The 17,868-nt window shown below is 41.4% G+C and overlaps 1 protein-coding gene across 5 annotated transcripts; it reads right to left on the reverse strand.

The window, feature by feature from the left end:
• Positions 1-228: 228 nt before the first annotated feature.
• On the reverse strand, positions 229-17,197 carry C1GALT1 (core 1 synthase, glycoprotein-N-acetylgalactosamine 3-beta-galactosyltransferase 1). 5 transcript variants are annotated; one of them, XM_069774586.1, is made up of 4 exons: positions 17,098-17,197; positions 9,240-9,479; positions 6,912-7,579; positions 229-4,753 (listed from the first exon to the last, which is right to left on the reverse strand). In XM_069774586.1, exons 2-4 carry the CDS (start codon positions 9,460-9,462, stop codon positions 4,544-4,546), a joined length of 1,101 nt encoding a protein of 366 aa, XP_069630687.1. In that variant the 5' UTR covers positions 9,463-9,479; positions 17,098-17,197; the 3' UTR covers positions 229-4,543. The 5 variants fall into 5 exon arrangements, with proteins under 5 accessions (XP_069630687.1, XP_069630697.1, XP_069630707.1 ...); XM_069774596.1 differs by lacking the exon at positions 17,098-17,197 and adding an exon at positions 16,252-16,270; XM_069774606.1 differs by lacking the exon at positions 17,098-17,197 and adding an exon at positions 16,105-16,184.
• Between the last annotated feature and the right edge of the window lie 671 nt (positions 17,198-17,868).

Here is a 17,868-nt window from a genome sequence, read left to right on the forward strand (position 1 = left end):
TCATTAATTTTATATGGTAAAAAAATACCATCTTTGTTTTCAAGGTAGCTTGCTATTTGTTAATAGCATCAATATAACAACAGAAAACATAGCAAGTGTGAGAAGTTTTTTCACTTTCCTGTACCCACCCAAGAAAAAAAAAAAGAACATTTTTATTAGGCTAAATTCTGCTGCTATGCTACACTACTAGCATACAGGAGGGGTAAATGAAGACAGATATGAACTGTGTATGAGATAACTTATTTTATTTATTCAATTCTCAACTTAATTTTGATGCTAAAAATTGGTCAAAGGCACTTCAAAGAAGGTATTTAAGAAACAAATCCTTATGGTGATCATTCCAGACAAGTCACCAACTTATATCTGCCATTAGGGACACAACTACCTACAACTGCAAAGTGAAACATTCACAGGTTTTAAGTGGAGCATACTGTCCAGCAGCAATATTCAATTCTTTTAGAGCATTAATAACATTTGTGAAGTATTTTAAATACAACATGGTAAAACAAAGCAAATTACACTTTTGGAGTTCCACAGAAGCTTTTTTTGACAGAAAAGGGACAAAATTGCCTTTCCAAGTGGTCCTGCATTGAGGGATCTATTTTCATCTGTGTGTGGCACTATCAACATCAGTAGCAGGCACATCAGAGAAATAACCCGCGCTTTTCTGTCATACAAAGATAAAACACCCTGCCCAGATAGCAAACTGTTTATAAGAGGTCTATCAGCTACTCACTAAAATTTATACTTCTGGAAGCCTAACAGAACAAATGGCAACATGTGAAGAGAAAGTGATTTTCAGTATATACCCCCACCAAAGGAAAACAAAGAAAGTGTCCTTAAAGGCAAAAGGTACTGGGAAAAAAGCTTCTGCAAAATGAGAGATGGTGCTAACATCACCAGCATTTAACCTCTTAAATAAGACCAATATAGACTGCAAAAATGAACTGGGAGTGAAAGAAGATTAAAATTGGTCTTTTTCTGCAAACAAAGATTAATACTACCCTCTCATTAAGAACAGTGATCAGAAGATAACTTCTTGGCATTCTTATTCTTTCTGAACTAAAAAAAACACTTAACACAAGCTTAAAATGTTACACTAAGTGACATTCCCACATCCAAGTGCAAACAACTGCCGCCTAGTAATTTCAAGAAAACTAGTTCAAAATTTTTATATGGGTCATTTAAATCACTACAGTGCCAATGGAAGCTTTTAGGTTTTGTAAAGCTAAGAAACCTCTTTTAGAAACAAAACCACAGAACAATAATCAGTATAGCCTAAGAGAGCCTATGTTGCTGTGCTTCAGAAAGGTCTATGCACCTGAAATACAGTAGCGTCCTTGGGCTACAGAAATATTCAAACTCAATAAACACTTTCTCAAAGCACAAACACCTGAGGGTGAAATAACAAACTACTAATAGTACTGTAATATTGTACATGAAAATTATACTAACTGTTCACATTCCAACCTTGTCTACTGAAGCTTTTGAAGGTAGCGAGACACAAACCAATTATTTCAGATGTATCAGCTCATTGTTATGGCAATACAATTCAACAGAGAACAGTCCTCTGTTATAATCACAGAATGTAAAAACGATACTTTACTAGCTTGTCTGGAAGTAAAAAAAATTCTTTGCAGTGCTTTTATGCAAAAGAAATAGATTCAGAGGCCTAAGCACAAGGACACTTTAAAACAAAGCAAGAATGGACATTTGAAGAAAAGGCTACCCTTATTTCTCCAGACAGGCCACCTATTTATTATAAGGTAGTATGTTCTTAGCCTTATTCCCTCAAGAAATGGAACTTGTTCCTTTGTTTCTCCATTCCCTCTAAGGTCCTGCATGTTTTGCGGAAAGGGACATTCCTGCCCTGTTCTACTAAACCACAAGCTCCAGTTGGGTAGCAGACAAGAATTAGAACTGCTGCTGAGAAAAGGCTTCACCATTGAGCAGTGGCTGGTTTGACTTGCCACCTCAGCAACCAACCTGTGCGGAGCTCAAACATAACACCAGCTGCTTCCTCTTGTCCACCTGAGACTTATGCACAATGAAACTGAAAACCCAAAGACAGGATAGTCAGAAAAGTTAAAGAACATGAAGAGGAAATTGTGTTACTTCACAGGGCAGCACAGGGCAAACATAGGACTCAAATCTGCAGAAAATAGGCAAGATTAGTTCTGCAATCGTTAAATCCCCATGGAGCAACTGAGGAAAAAAGTAGTAATAAAAGAACAGTACAGTAGTTCAGTAGAACTTATATATGGGCTGAATTTACAAAGAGATTCAGTTGGAATCTTGATTTTATTTTATAACTTCCTTAAGTATTCCAGAAAATTTTAATTGCATGTTCAAACAATGCCACTGGAGTCATAATCCCATATGGATTTCACGATATTATTGGTTTGTGCTGCACGTGGGATAAACATTTAGCTCCCAGAACGAAGCACCTCTCAGCATGGTACCATCCAGTCTCCTCAGGACAAGCATCCCTCTGACTAGAGCAAACTGGAGACTTTTTCCTTTTTTAAACAAATGGAGTTAGAATTTTCTACTTAAGTCAATTAACATAAAATAAAGCTCGTGTCCCTTTCAGTACTTCAGAGGCAGTCTTGCTCATAAAAGACCAAGAGAGTTCACCCTGTAGGAACTATTCATTCAACCAATACTTGATATATGAACCCAGCCTATATCCAGGGAGAGAAGATGCATGTAATATTTCAGCTCCATGAGATATTTCAGTAATTGCCATCATGCTGCAGAGCAATGGTCAGAAAGGAAGTCATGACTCTTTACTGTTGGACAACAGACAGAAACCAAATCTGTGCAAGAACTATCTTTGGAAAAAAAAAATTAAAAAATCCAGTACTTTATGGTAACATCCTCTTCCAGGAACATCCTGAAGGACAGCAGTAGTAAATAAGGCTGTCTGCTACCAGTATGTGCCCTTTCCAGAACAGTGACTGGAGGCAGTTAGGTTATGTCCAAATTCATCAATATGATGAAGGTGAAAAGTGATAAAAAGATGAAGAAACTTTTGTTCAAGTGTAGAATAAAGACACACTACATATCAAGCTTAACCCCATCCCCCATACTGCTATTCACTCAATTTGAAAAAGAGAAAACCAGAAAGTTTTACATTAACTATATAAAACATAGGCTTGGCCTCTGAAATTTTTTCAGTAATTAAAACACATATTTTGTCCCACACCAAGAAAGTGTTTTCAGTTAAGAGGCAGAGATACTCATAAAGTAGTGGACAAAGTTAATGCACTTTGAAAGATTCTTGCATTCAGGCTGGCTTACCTGAATAACTATATACTTCAGCGTCAAAAAGAGTGAAATAAGGATCATTTAACACTTTGTTCTGAAAAAGGCAACAAGAAGCAGATACAGAAGAAATTTTTAAAAATGGAAGAAAAAAAAATGTTCAGGAAAGTGAAATTAAGTACTCCAGACAAATAAACTAGATGCGTAGGGAAGCATTCAAATTGGCTTTGCTGCAGTTTTAAAACAGGACTTGTATCTGTAAAATTTTAATGAATAAGGTAACTCCACAATCTCTAAGTATAGTGGTGTGAAAATTAAATGGAAACAAACTAATTATAATACTAGCTGAAACCAAGTTATTATAATGCCATTGTAACTTTGCTAAGATCCTATTCTTTCTAGTTTACACGGAAGGAGTGATTGAAGAGAGACTTCTATTTCAAAAAGCATCTGCCTTACCTTATGCCGAGAAATTCTGAGATGAATTTTTATATCCATTCAACCAATAGGATAAGTTAATATAAAAAAAAAAACCACAGGCAAATATGTAAGCAGCTTGCATCACCTCAGCAATCTAAAAAATAGTAACTATTTCTGGGTTTCTCCCTGAAACAGTTGATCCAACTTCATATTGTTTTGTACAACACAGACTTAAAAATTTAAAAAATAATTCATAGCAGTGAATTCCATTTCTGAAACAATTTAGATTAATCTTTTAGGTGGATCTCTGCCTATTCATATTAACCAGCCTGTCGTTAAGGCAAAGCAGACTTGAGACTATTTCCGTTGCTCTCCCTTCCTTATAGGGCAAGGTACACAAAGTAACTTCAAGATATTGAGAATACTAGAGAAAACCATTGTGAAGTATTTGACTGTGCAGCATCCAATTTCTAATATTACAACTGACCTAACAGAACATCTGGAAGGAAACAGAGGAGAACAGAAAAAGGAACAGAAATACTGTACGATTATCTTTGAACCCGTCCACTATGGTTTTTATACAAATTCTTCCAGATATTAGTGTACCAGAACAACCTCCTATTTCACAGCTTCAGCGTCTCAAATCTTCATGTGCAGGGCTGCAAGGTCACACTATCCCAAACAGTCAGAGCCAGCACCGGACTCTATTGTACACAGACAGTGACAGGAAGTACTGCCAACATGATTTTTGAAATAAGAATCACCATGAGTAATTTTAGTCCACAAGCTTCATGCAGGAGTTTGAGGAGACTCTTATTCATCGTACTGGCTTCTTTTTGTTTTCTTCCAAGTCCAATTAATTCTCAATAATTTTTTGCTTTAGCTTTTGATTATCCTCCAGTGCTTCATCTTTGCTCTGCTCTTCTGGATTTTTTGCCAAATCAGGATTGTACCGATACAAATACCCATACGGACGGAGATGATAAATCAAATATTCCAAATGATACATAGTCACGGAATCAACGTAGTGGAATGAAACTGCTAGATCGGAGCAGCATCCAGGACCCTAAAAGACAAAACAAGTCAAAATAATCAGCAAGAATTGCAAAGGATGCCCTGGATTAAAGATCCAGGAAGAATTCAAACACATACTTGACTTTATGGTAAGAAATTCACTATCATCAGTCATACACATACTTCAAAACATAATGCTAGGCAAGCAAAATGTATCAGAGTATATAAGCCAAACGTGTGCACGCATGCACCTGTGTGTGTTTACACATTATACAGTTTGGCAAAATTGTCAGCATCTAACTTCCTACATATAGAAAGTTGTAATGAATAATATTGGAATTTTTTTTTAAGTTTATTAATTTCATTGACGTTATTAAGAGCTGAAAGATCATTGTTAACACATTTGTTACAACTTGTATTTTTTTAGCTCAAATTCAGCTTTGAGAATGCTTTTCTGGAATATAGTTTTGTGGGGTTTTTTTCATCAGATTTGACTGCAGAGCTGCTAGTATTCCAACTCTAATTGGAACTAAGATTAAATATTTAAAGACATTGAAGACAACAATTGTTATATAGTTGTTATTCTTTCAATACTTACTAAGTTTGACCAACATAGCTTGGGTTTGATACCAGATGAAGTAGCCTCTATCCAAACACAAATATACGACAGGATCAAATATGCTATTTCCATGATGGATCCCCACCACCACTGCATCAGTTACAGATGTAATTGTCCACAGCTCAGCCACCCTTGAACTGCAACCATAGCTAAAGCTGCTGCATCCTGACACACTAAATACAGTATCGTAGCTGTTTTAAGCTACAGAAATGCTCCAGCTGCTGAATACAAGTCTAAAAATAGATGCTTTACAATGAAAAGAATCTACTGAAGAACTAGACTTTTTTTTTTTTCCCCAGCTTTACTGTGTAAAAAATCCCACACCCTATCCTTGATTTTGGCCACTTATACTGATCTCAAAGCTTGCTGAAAAATAATACCTTTAAAAGTGAGATTATAATCCTAAAAAAGAAGCCACATCACAGATTATATGATCATTGAAATTTACAATGCAGAATGCCTTCAGGTCGCTTTATTTTCAAGTAGTGCCTGCTACCCCCCCTTTTTTTTTAAACTGGAGTTTTCACATGTGGAACACAAAGGACAATCTGAAGTTCTTAAAGTAAGAATGTTTCAGCTTGTAAACACTATTTTTGTTGCTACAACAAAAGAATTTTTTTAAAAGTAGCTTGCCAGCTCTCATGCTTGCCTCCACTTCTACAGAAGGGAGACAAGAGTCCAATACAAATACACAAGGAAATCTAATCATATTTCCTTGTGTGGGTCATGCTTGTATTTCACTTCCAGGCAACGTTCATTCTTCTATAATCTTTTCAATGTAATTCATTTACACGTACATTTTAACAACCTTCAATAAAAGAGTGTAGGCCCGGCAGCTACCAGTGTTCAAGCCAGGTAACACTGCACACAGTTATCAGTGATAAGAGAAGTATATTGCAGCACATCTCCATTTGAAGGAAAAAAGACTAGCAGGCAGTACAGTGACTCATACCATTACCCACCAGCCCCTCCAGTAACTTGGGAATGTCTTAGACAATGTTAACCAATTACAATCATGAGCAAGTCTCAAAATTAGTTCTATTTCTACAGGTTTTATGCAAAGTTTGCTGTTGGGTAGAAGATGAAGGTGTACAGTCGGCTTTAACATAACTAAGCCATAGTTTGACCTGGCTCTGCACAGTGAGCACACACACCTTGGAAGGAACCACAGTGGTCTCAATGTCACTGCACACTGGTAGCTGGGTGGCTGGAGGAGAAGCTAGAAACACTGTGTATGAGATATGAGGGAACAAAACAGAACAATAACTTTGCAAGGAAGGTAGTAGTGGTGACACTAGACAAACGTGTCAAAAAGCTTTCATAGCTTTTTGCTGTCCACAGAACATAGCAAAACAGCAGTGATAATTTAAGATTCACTAGTTCTTCTGGAACGTTAAGTTCTTAGCATCAACTTTTAGTTGACTAGTGTATTTAACACATCTACACACAGGTGTATCAGGATATCACAACAAAATTTTCTTTTCTAAAATATATTGAGCTGCTATTAAACTGCTAATTCACACATCATACACATTCATACACATCATAAGATGTAGTTCATAAAACAGATACCAGGTTCCTAAGGACTTACCTCTACAGCAGGATAATAATTATAATTCCAGTACCAGAATGTTTTTGGTAGGTATCCTCTGATTAAGTGATGTTCTGGAACGAAGGGATGAAAGGTTTCTCTACCACTTGTATCCCTAGAATCTCCTGCTTCCACATTAATGATCTCCATGCATTTTCCTAGTGCTAGGTCTTCAATAGAGGAACTGTGAGAGCATTTGTTCGTTTTAAATGCAGCAACAAATCTCTTCAGAGCTTCTTTGCTCAGAACATATCCTGCTCCTCCACTCATGTAGCCCTGTTTCACATAAGGCTTAAACCTTCTTCCAAAGTATATTGGTTGTTCAGGACTGTATTTTGAAAGAAGCCATCTCAAATTGTCCAATATAACATATGTATCATCATCTGCTTTCATAAACCAATCAGCATCATCAAAATAATGGTCATATACATACTGAAAAGCTTTAATAGTCTTCCAGTACAGTTGGTCCCTGCCTTCTTTGGTTTCCAGGCCCACAGTTGGGAAGTCTTTATTTTCCTCAGAGCTCATAAAAAGTATTTTATTACAGCGCTGGGCCCAAGTGGCCTTAACATGCTTGGCTTTCTTTTCTAGATTTTGAGGTCCAGTCATGACCCAACACAGTATTTTCACCTTCTGATACAGTCCCTCTGCAATATTTTTATTCTCATCTAAAAAAAGAGGAGAGTTCCAAAATTCTATTAGACTTGATTGCAAAACAAACTAAGAGCAACCTCCCCCCAGACATTCTGTTTCCAGATCAGAAAAGACATGCAGAGAGAAAAGAGGCGTTTGCTTCCAAATGTACCAGTTAATGAAACTTATGTTAGATTTAGGAAGAAAACAAACAAGACTCCCAAAATGAAGCTACTAAAATTCTTAAAGCTACTTCAGCTTCATAGGATAAAGGAGAACATAAGAGCCATATCAAAATGGGTATCTGTTCAGGGAAGCATGGCTTTAGAAAACATTGATTTGTACATAAAAACTGTTTGTAGGCAACCTCTTTATGGTGTTGGAGGACTACTGAAAATTAAAAAGTTGAATATTCTTGCCATTCACAATGAACACAGTGATTACAACACAGAAAGGTCAAAAAGCTAATAGGCTCTGTTATATATATTCATGTTAACTAACAAAACCTAATAAATATTTCTAAAACAGCACCATATTTTTGAAGGAAAAAGCAGATGGTAAGCCAGAAAGAAAAAATCAGATTATATAAGCTAGGATACTATGAAACTAGTATTATTGTTGTGCTAAAATGTTTTTATTTGCAGACAATCCAACAAAATAGTCACAGTTATCCGAGGTGTGTAATATAATGTTTTCCAAGCGGCCAAAGCATTCATTTCCCTCAAAGAAACGTTTTCACTTGATACATACAGAGCGATTTTAACTCACATAGAAGAATATTCCAGAGAGCGAGATCTACATAATGGTCCCAAAGTATTCCTGCTTACGCTTTATGCAATGACACATCAGATTTCTTTGTAATGGCGTCCTACAACTACATGTGAAACCCTCACAGACTTGTCTTACAAAGTTTGCAGTTTAAATACATTTAAATAGCAAGTTACTTATTAACATCACCTTCAGCAAAAGCATTATAGTGCATTTTTTCTCATCCAAACTGTCCCAAACTCGGACACTTACCTGTATTTAGGATTTAGAATGGACTCATTTAATGAGATGTAAATGTACGCCTGAAACATTAGAAGGGCGTACCTTCTTTGGGGTGGGGGGGGCGCAGAAATCAGAGTGCAACAGAATGTCTCTGTTTTTGACTGCAACAGCAATCTGTGTTTGGACTGCTGCATAATCAGCTAGGCAAACAATGCTCACAGTGACTCCCTCTGCCCCCACCCCGCCCCACCCCAATTCCAAGTTTTACTAATCATGTCAAAAAGTGAGGGGTTTTTTTTTTTGGCTTTATCTAAGAGGCTAGATCAAAAGTTAGAGTGGTCCAAAAGTAGCTTCTTAAAGCTAAAAGGCAATTAAGCCACATCTACAATGCTAGCAAATCTATCTGCTTAGCAAAATCACCATTTGATGTCAACAGTTCATTTGAGAAGTTCCTGCTCCAAACAAGTCTTGATACAGAAGTTGGACAAACAGTTGGGCTCTAAGGAAAAAAATCACTACTGTAATAAAAATGTAAACAAAGAAAACCACCATTCAGCAGACCTCAGGAGAACAAAGTTAGATGTCATCTGAACATGGGGAAAGTGAAAGAAAAGGATTCATACAAATTCTTGGCAGTGAAGAAAGCAACGTTTTGCAATGCATGAAAAGGGAGCATGTTATATATAGTCAGGTGTAACAAAATACCTTTATGCTGTCCAGAGTCTGCATTGAAATTCATTTGTCCTTGCAGCTGATTGTTATCGCTATCTGCTGAGTGTTGACCATGTGGATCATTGTGAAGGATATGAGGCTGGATCTTAACCTCTTCTTCTAGTATAATGCTAAACAGAAGATAGCATATGAAAAATCCTATTGCTGATCCAAAAGTGAAGGTTAGAAGGTTCATCAAAGACTTAGAAGAGGCCATCTCCTGAAGGTAGTACACTGTCAAAGCCAAATGAAAAATACGTTAAGCTTAAAGCCACTTAACACAGAACTCAAATCTAAAACTACAGGAAGAAATCAAGGACTAAATTTCTGGAAGTAGGTATCTCAATTCTAGCTCAGATTCAGCTCCCCTGGGCTTGCATGGAAATTTAAGTACAACAGCAATGCAAATATTCATATAAAATTATACAAGCATTGATAAATTTAGTGCAAAAGGCCTATCATATATTCTTTAGCTTAAAATTATAGAGTCATAAATCACAATAGTGACTGTACATACAAAACCCATTCATTATATTTATACAATATTTACACAAGAATGTATACATTTAAAGTGCAATATCTTAATTATAAAATTCTAGAATGTTCACTTCTTTATTCTCTTCATCCCAAGAAATCTGTGCTTTAAAACATAATACCCAAGTCTTTTACAAAGCTAAAAGATGATGATCAAAGCTAATCTACAGGTCAAGAGATGTACTTAAACTCCAGGAGTAATTATATTACAGGAATTCTTTAACAGATGTCAAACACAAGCAGATTTTGAAGAGTTATAAATGCACATCTACTTTCAAAGTAGGGCAGTTTTCCTTCCACTTTTAGGAAGTACTGAGGATAGACTTTCAGAAGAAAGAGTAAGACAACATCTGAATTTTCATACAGAAATACCCATTTTTAAAAGGCATTTGGAGGAAAAAGAGAACACAATACTCTCAAGGCCTCTTCTACACATCAAAAACCTTGTATTCCAGTAATAAAAAACCCTTCACTTCAGCCACACCCTTGCTCCTCAAAAACTAAGGGACACAGCTGACCATTTTTGTAAAATTAAACAAAATCAGCATTTACGCCTGCATAAATTGAGCTTTATACATCTGAAACAAGTGTGATTTTTTTATATATTAAACACTTGCAAACCAATTTCAGGCTGTTGAGGCCTGAGGCCTTTTCATCTTTGCAAAGGGTTGAGATATTTTCTAATAATTCATTACTAAACTACAAAAACATTGACTGTTAAATATGTGCTAGATTCAAGCCAGAGCCTTACAAACAAGTTGATGATGTTCCCTCCATTAGGATTATTCTTAATGTCAATGGGCAGAACCCGATTTAGTTAGGGAGCCAAAAAAAGAAAATTGTGGAATGTACAGAGCATTGATGAAAACCATCAATCAGAGAAGAGCTGCAGCCACCAAAACAACTCATTTACCCTCCACCAACTTCTCTCATTGGCTATGTAGAGTCTATTGGAAAAAGACTGTCCCCAAGCAAGCTGCATGAATCACTTTGCAGCAACACACTCCAAATACCAGCTTTCTGTCTCTCTGAGCACTCTCCTCAACAGAAAGCAGAGGACAGAAAGCAGGTGTGCACATCGTTAGGTTGACACTTTCAAAATTCATCAGATTTACTGCACACATGCAGATCTAGATCATTTGAGAGTGAGGGAGCTCTAACGTGATAAGCTTTTCTTTCCACACTGCTAGAAAAATGAAAGAAAACTGGAAACACAACTTGAAGCACAAAATAAAAAAAATCAAGAAACTTAAAGGTTGTATCAAACTCACATAGTTATAACTGTGGTTGATAAGGAGCTGTAGTTCTTTAATGTGAAAAAGCACATTATGCAATTTTTTAATCATATGTTGTCTTCCCTGAATTCAGCATTACATCTTGGCGGAGACTAACGATTGCCTTTAGACGTCACATCTTAAAGTATAAAATTTCTGTATTACCATTTGTGACCCAGGCCTTGAAAAAAATTACTTGGTTTCCAGCTTTATTTCTATTGTCTTATATGCCACTAACTTGGGAAGAAAACATGAAGACTTAGACCACGTGCCTTCCAAAAAAAACCACAAACACCCCCCCCCCAAAAAACCCAAAGCATTTAAAAGAAAAGCCTATACACACAAGCATCCTATGACACTGAAAAGTATCCACTGTAATAAAATTATTTTTTTATTTTCACTTTCCCCATCTATCAGCACAAAGTCCCCTCAAAATTTGCAATACACAAAGGGAGCGGGCCAGAATAAAACAATGCCTTCCTTCAGCATATTAAAAGGGGGGGGGGGGAAATCCATGCATGCACACAGTGTAGCTACAGCACTTTCTAGAAGAAAAAGTCTCCATTGTTCCACTTTTCAATATTAGGTGTCTCTTTGCCATACAATTTCAGTTACCTGCTCTAATAGCTGTTAAAATTCCTCTTGCTTGGAGAGAAAAAAAAAGAAGATCACTTGAAAATAACTGCTGCTTATTAAACTATGGAATTACATTAAATTAGATTCTTTAAAATAAAACTTTAAGTGTATTGGAAATGTCAAAAGAGAAAAAAGTGTATTCATCATATTTGGAAATCAGCAGTTGATTTGGCAGTATTCCGCAAAGAGGATTTCTGGGAGCAGGTAGGGACAGATGCTGAAGCTGTACTTCATGTTTGATATGAAATACCTCTAGTTACAGTTTTCAGTCCAAAATAATCTGCTTATAGTTCTATCAATTTTATATCAACAAACTGGACCTCTATATACATGCATGCATATCCATGTGTTTATGAACTCCATCAGTAAACAGGACAGAAATCTTCATTTTTTGTATTATCTTGATATTTGACATAAGTGGAGTCTTTTAACTTGTCAGCAAAAATAACTGAATGCTATAGCATTAGACTAGAACTCAAAAATGTCTAAAAGATCAGTTCTTATTATGATAAGCATCCCCACTCAGACTCTTTGTTGACGTTCTGTATACAGGGATTTATTCAGGGGCAAGACATGCAAAACATTTAAGCATTCATGGTCAGGCTGGATAAGGCATTGAGCAACCTGCTCTAGTGAAAGATGCCCCAGCTCATGGCAGGGAGCTGGACTAGATGATCCTTAAAGGTCCCTTCCGACCCAACCCATTGTGTAATGCTATGATTCTATGACATACAGAGAGGAAAAAGGTAAGTGCAGAACCTACCAGGTCACTAAAAGATCCCCATTTCTATTCCTATTTCTATTTTTACTTCTCTTGATTTAAAAATCGGACAATATTTAGAAAAAAAACACCTACAAGAAAAGCCTAGGTTTAAATTTAAATTATGCTCCACTGCTCTGTCATGGTAGCTTAACCAAATATATCTATTTAGATATTCAGGTAGGTAGCCCTATTCACATCAACCAGACCAAGAAATGTTTTAAAATTTTATCACAACTCAATAGTCATTGCAGATTTGGCTCCAAATTTAAGTTTTGAGTGTCAATGATTTCTGCATCTTCAAACTTACAGAAAAAGTAATTTAGGGGCTGCTGAAGCTGGCAGCCCAATGGAGACAAGGCTGCTGCAATTCCACGCCCCCAGGTCCAGCCAGTGACAAGGCTGTGGATGTATTCCCATAGTTGCACATGCAAACATGCATATACACATGGCTGACCATACTGATCAACACAGCTAAAAACAGTGTTCATGTAAACACAAACATGGTCTGGCCTTATGCTGGTCCTCTCCCTAGCTGACCAGGACAAAAATCCATTAGTGAGGAATATACGTACAATGTGGATCCCTCCAGTAACTGGCCTCAGACACTTTACCTATCCAGGAACCAACCCTGAATCCTCAGCCTCCCCAGAGCCCCACTCCAGTCGCTGGTACAGACCTCCTCATCCAGATACACACACGCAGCTCCCCTCAAGCATACCACGATCCCCCAGTATATGGCCTTAGACATTCAGACCACTCAGTAATTGGCCCTTGGATCCTTTTGTCTCCAGTTGCCTCGCTCCAAGACACACATGCAAATGAGCCTCCAGACCAAACCCCAGATCTTACAGTCCCTCCAGTACCCAGCTTGGACCTCCTGGACTCTCACATTGCCAAACTGAAGACCCTCTGATCTCACTAGTACCTGTCCCGCACTTACAGCTGCCTCAAAACCTGGCTCCCAAGCCTCTTGTCTTACTCACTGGCTAGCCCTGCATGATACTCACTAGCAACCACACACTGGCATGCTTGCCAAGACGATATGCACCCACTCTGGTCTCCCCAGTTACTGGCACTCCAGACGCACAAGCCTCTATGACTTACGGTCTCCACTCCAGCTGCTGGAATTTAGACCCTCGCTCACTCCATTTTCTTCAGTTGCTGACACACCAGACACAGAGGTCTCTGTAACATACAGTACCACTCCAGTTGCTGGCACTTAGACCTCAGTATGTACACACGAACATAGCACAGAGTCCCCTCACCCAGGAAAGGTCAGAAATGGAGCTTAATGGGAAAAGGGGACAGGCTGTGGGTAATTTGGCACAGGATATAGCCAAACATACTGACCAGCCACTGGGTTTACAACTGACCAGCCCTCTATCCCCTTATCCTTCTATTTTCCCATATTTGTTCCTCCTCAAATCACCTTGTTCCCTCCCTTTAGTCCCTCCCCTAAGCATCCCATAATAAGTTTTGTACAGTCACAAGATGCTCCTCTCCTGCATCCCATAATATGTTCCATATTCTGGAGGCAGTTACCCCTCTCAACCTTGTAAGCTGTTCCAGAGAGCCTTTCTGTTGCCTTATCTTGATGTGTGTCACACCTGAGCAATGGGGCCGATGGCTCTCCAGTGACAGAACCAGGGGCTGCTTCCTCTGACGAGATTAATGGGGTCATCCCTGCCCCCCCCGCCCCCGTGCCTCTGTGCAGTCCTAGTGATGAGCCTTTTAACACATTAATCTAAAATACTGTTCTCACTCTGCTAGCTGTTCCAACAAGGGTTAAGGTCACCTTCCTAAGCCAAAGCAAACTTAGGGAATCCCTATGCAATACGAATATATGATACTGGAGCTTGCCCCATCCTCACCCCTCAAAAAACCCAACCCAATGACCTTTAATACTTTTAAGCAAACTCAGACCATGTAACTTTTTGAACTTGTGTCGTGGTTTAACCCCAGCCAGCAACTAAGCACCACGCAGCCGCTCACTCACTCCCCCCCATCCAGTGGGATGGGGGAGAAAATCAGGAAAAGAAGTAAAACTCCTGGGTTGAGATAAGAACGATTTAATAGAACAGAAAAGAAGAGACTAATAATGATAATGATAACACTAATAAAATGACAACAGTAGTAATAAAAGGATTGAAATGTACAAATGATGCGCAGGGCAATTGCTCACCACCCGCCGACCGACACCCAGCCAGTCCCCAAGCGGCGAATCCCTCCCCCCCCCACTTCCCAGTTCCTAAACTAGATGGGACGTCACATGGTATGGAATACACTGTTGGCCAGTTTGGGTCAGGTGCCCTGGCTGGGCATGAGAAGCTGAAAAATCCTTGACTGTAGTCTAAACACTACTGAGCAACAACTGAAAACATCAGTGTTATCAACATTCTTCACATACTGAACTCAAAACATAGCACTGTACCAGCTACTAGGAAGACAGTTAACTACATCCCAGCTGAAACCAGGACAACTTGTTTCAAGAGGAAACACATACAACCAAAAAAAAAAACCCCAAATCCGGGATTTTGAACTTTACAGAATGCGGGACATAACTCCAGATACTTTTATACATGTTTTTACACTGTATCATTCCATAATCACTTTAAGATTTGATAAATTAGCTATAAGAAATACAGCTAGCTCACACACACAGCTAGCTCCTCCTTGTATGCCTTATTTATGAAGTGAGGGGGAAGTTCCAAGGCCCCAGCATGAAACAAAATGTAAATGTTCTTTGAGAGCTGCATAATTAGCAATGAAATTGATCTCTACCACCACGTCCTTAAGAGTCAAGCAACACATCAGAACAATTAAAGTCAAAATGTAGAAAACATAGTTAGCTACGCAATGCCCAAGAAAGGTCTTCTGCTCACTAAGTCCCATTATTTCTAGAAGCTTTATACGTACATACTCATATGCTTTTAAAATGAAGCTATATGCAAAACAGTTGTACGTTTGCTAATGTTGCCTGCATCAAGGATTACTGTGAAATGCTGCAGTTTCCTATCAACTAAGCAGAGATTATATTTTTTCACTTTCAAAAATATTTTGTTTTCTTAAAAAAAACAGCTGGCATTGTAAGCATTTCTTTGGAGAGGAACTTCTTCCATCAAAAACGGCTGATTGTTCTATCCAAAAGCATAGGCAGCAAAAGCAAGGTATTTTGGTACAGGTTGCCAATAAGAGCACTGAAACAAGATGCGTAACAATCCACAGCACAGGTGAGAGGGAAGAAAGATCACTCCTTGCTTATTCCGAAAGCTGACACCCTCCTTCAGCAACAAGTTACCACGTCCAAAGCACGGCTTTCTAGACCTCTACTAACCTAGTTCTTACTAAAGGGAACTGCGACGTCAGTCCAGGAAGTCCCCGTTACAAGGAGCAGAAGGCAGACGGGTGGGGAGCGGCGAGCGACTCCCCGCTCCAGAAAGCACCTTGCTCCCTCCCTCGGGGCTCCGAGGGACTCGCTGCCTTCCAGGGAGACCCCTCCTTCGGAGCCTCTCCCTCCCAGGCGGGCAGCCAGGCACCTGCTGTCCCCGCAGCCGCGGCTCCTGCAGGCACCCTTCTCGCCGCCGCCGGGGTGACACGCGCCGCCCCGACCGCCTCCTCCCGCCCCGTCACCGCAGGGAGGCACCTTCCCCACCCTCCTTCGCATCGCCTCCCCAGACGAGGCGCTGCCTTCAGAGGCCTGCCCGCCGGCCTCCCCCCCAACGACAGCCCGGTCCGGGGCCCGAAGCCCGGCTGCCGCCGCCCCCTCAGCGCCCCTCGCCACCGCGGCCCGCCCCCTCACCTCGTCGGCCGGCGGGGGGCCGGCGGGGGGCCGGCGCGCGCTCAGCCGCGCGGCCCGCAGGCAGCCGTTGGCCGCGCGCAGGCCAGGCCGCCGCCAGACCCGCCCCCCCACGCCGCCGCCGCCGCCGGCGGCACCATCGCGCTGCCCCGCGCTGCGCACCCCGGCGGGGGGGGGGGGGGGCCGAGGGGCGAGGGGGACCAGCCCCGCCCCGCCCTGCCGCCTAGCTCATTGGGTGGCGAGCGCCGGGGGGCGGGGCCTTCCCCAGCTTCCCCAGCACGCGCGTTTAACCCTTGCCCGCCGGGGGAGCCCCGCCGCGTGGCAGCTGGCTCAGCCCATCCCGGTCTCGCGCGCGCACGGCCGCCGCCGCCATCGGCGGGGGGGCGCGGGAGGACCGCGGCCTCCCCCGCCGCTCTGCCACCCCCTCCCCGCGGGAATCTCGCGTGGGGACGGGAACCCGTCCTTTCTTCCGCCCCTCCGCTTGCCCGCCGGGAGCGCGGCCACGTCGTCGGGCCAGGCCGCGTACGCGCCTGCCGTGTGGGGAGGCCGCCGGCGGAGCGGCGGGCCGGAGCTGCAGCGTGAGGGCGGGGGCCGGCTCGCCCTGCCGCGCTGGGTGGCTTGGTCAGGGCTTCGAGGCGTGCGGGTGAAAAGATGGCACTGGGCGGAAGGGGAGAGCGTGCGAGGGCAAGGGGGAGGCGGGAGAGCGAGGAGCGTCACCTCCCCTTGACCGCTGAAGGTTTGCTAGCGGTGAGGTATCTGGGCGGCGGTGCCTCCTCCCCTGCCCCTTCAGAACGTTCAGGAAAGAAATGCCCCGGGCAGGGCTGTCCCTCCACCCTTTTATCGCGTTACCTTGCTCTTGTCTCCCCGGTCCTGCCTGAAAGCAGCTGTGTCGTGTGCTCGGGCCGCGCTGCGGAGCTCCGCTGCTTTCCAGCCCCCCTGTCCCTTCACTTCAGCCGGTCTGGAGCCTCTGCACTTCCAAAATACCATTAGGCAACTGCAAGGGACGTTGCTAGGTAACCGAACCCTCTGAAATCGTTCCTTATCTCCCTCTGCTAGGGCTGCCTACCTTTTTAACATCTGTGACGTTTCTCTCTCGACATCTTTCCTTAGGAAAGATCTATTAAATATGAAGAGGGATTATAGATTTAAAAGGTGGTTTACGTTACAAGGTAACCGAAGGATAGCATTTTGCAAACAGTGGGTAATTAATGGAGCTCTGCAGTTAAGAGGTAGAGGTGTGGGGGTTTTTTTTCTAAAAAGGACTGGGTTGCAGGTACATGCAAACAAGAACTGGTCCAGGCTGAGGGCCACTGGTGTTTCTGTAAATGGAGGTCACTGCACACAATGCTGTTGATGTCTCACCATACCTCCTCCCTCCCCATGGTTCTAAGTCCTTCCTCCAGCCTGTCCAGGGGTTCAGTCCAAACCGCAGCTTTGCCTCTTCATGGCTGCACATCCGTGTGTTTGCTTTCTGCCTCCCGTCTCTCCAAAACGATTACCCCCTCGGGAGTGTGCCTTCGTCCTCCATTTTTAGTTCTTTTTCTCTGGACGATTGGTCATTCAGTAGATGCTGGCTTTTGTACTGGTTTAAGAAGGTGGCTTCCCACGTGGCTCTAGGTC

This window comes from Haliaeetus albicilla, chromosome 2, assembly GCF_947461875.1.
Source record: "Haliaeetus albicilla chromosome 2, bHalAlb1.1, whole genome shotgun sequence".
Classification (NCBI taxonomy): domain Eukaryota; kingdom Metazoa; phylum Chordata; class Aves; order Accipitriformes; family Accipitridae; genus Haliaeetus; species Haliaeetus albicilla.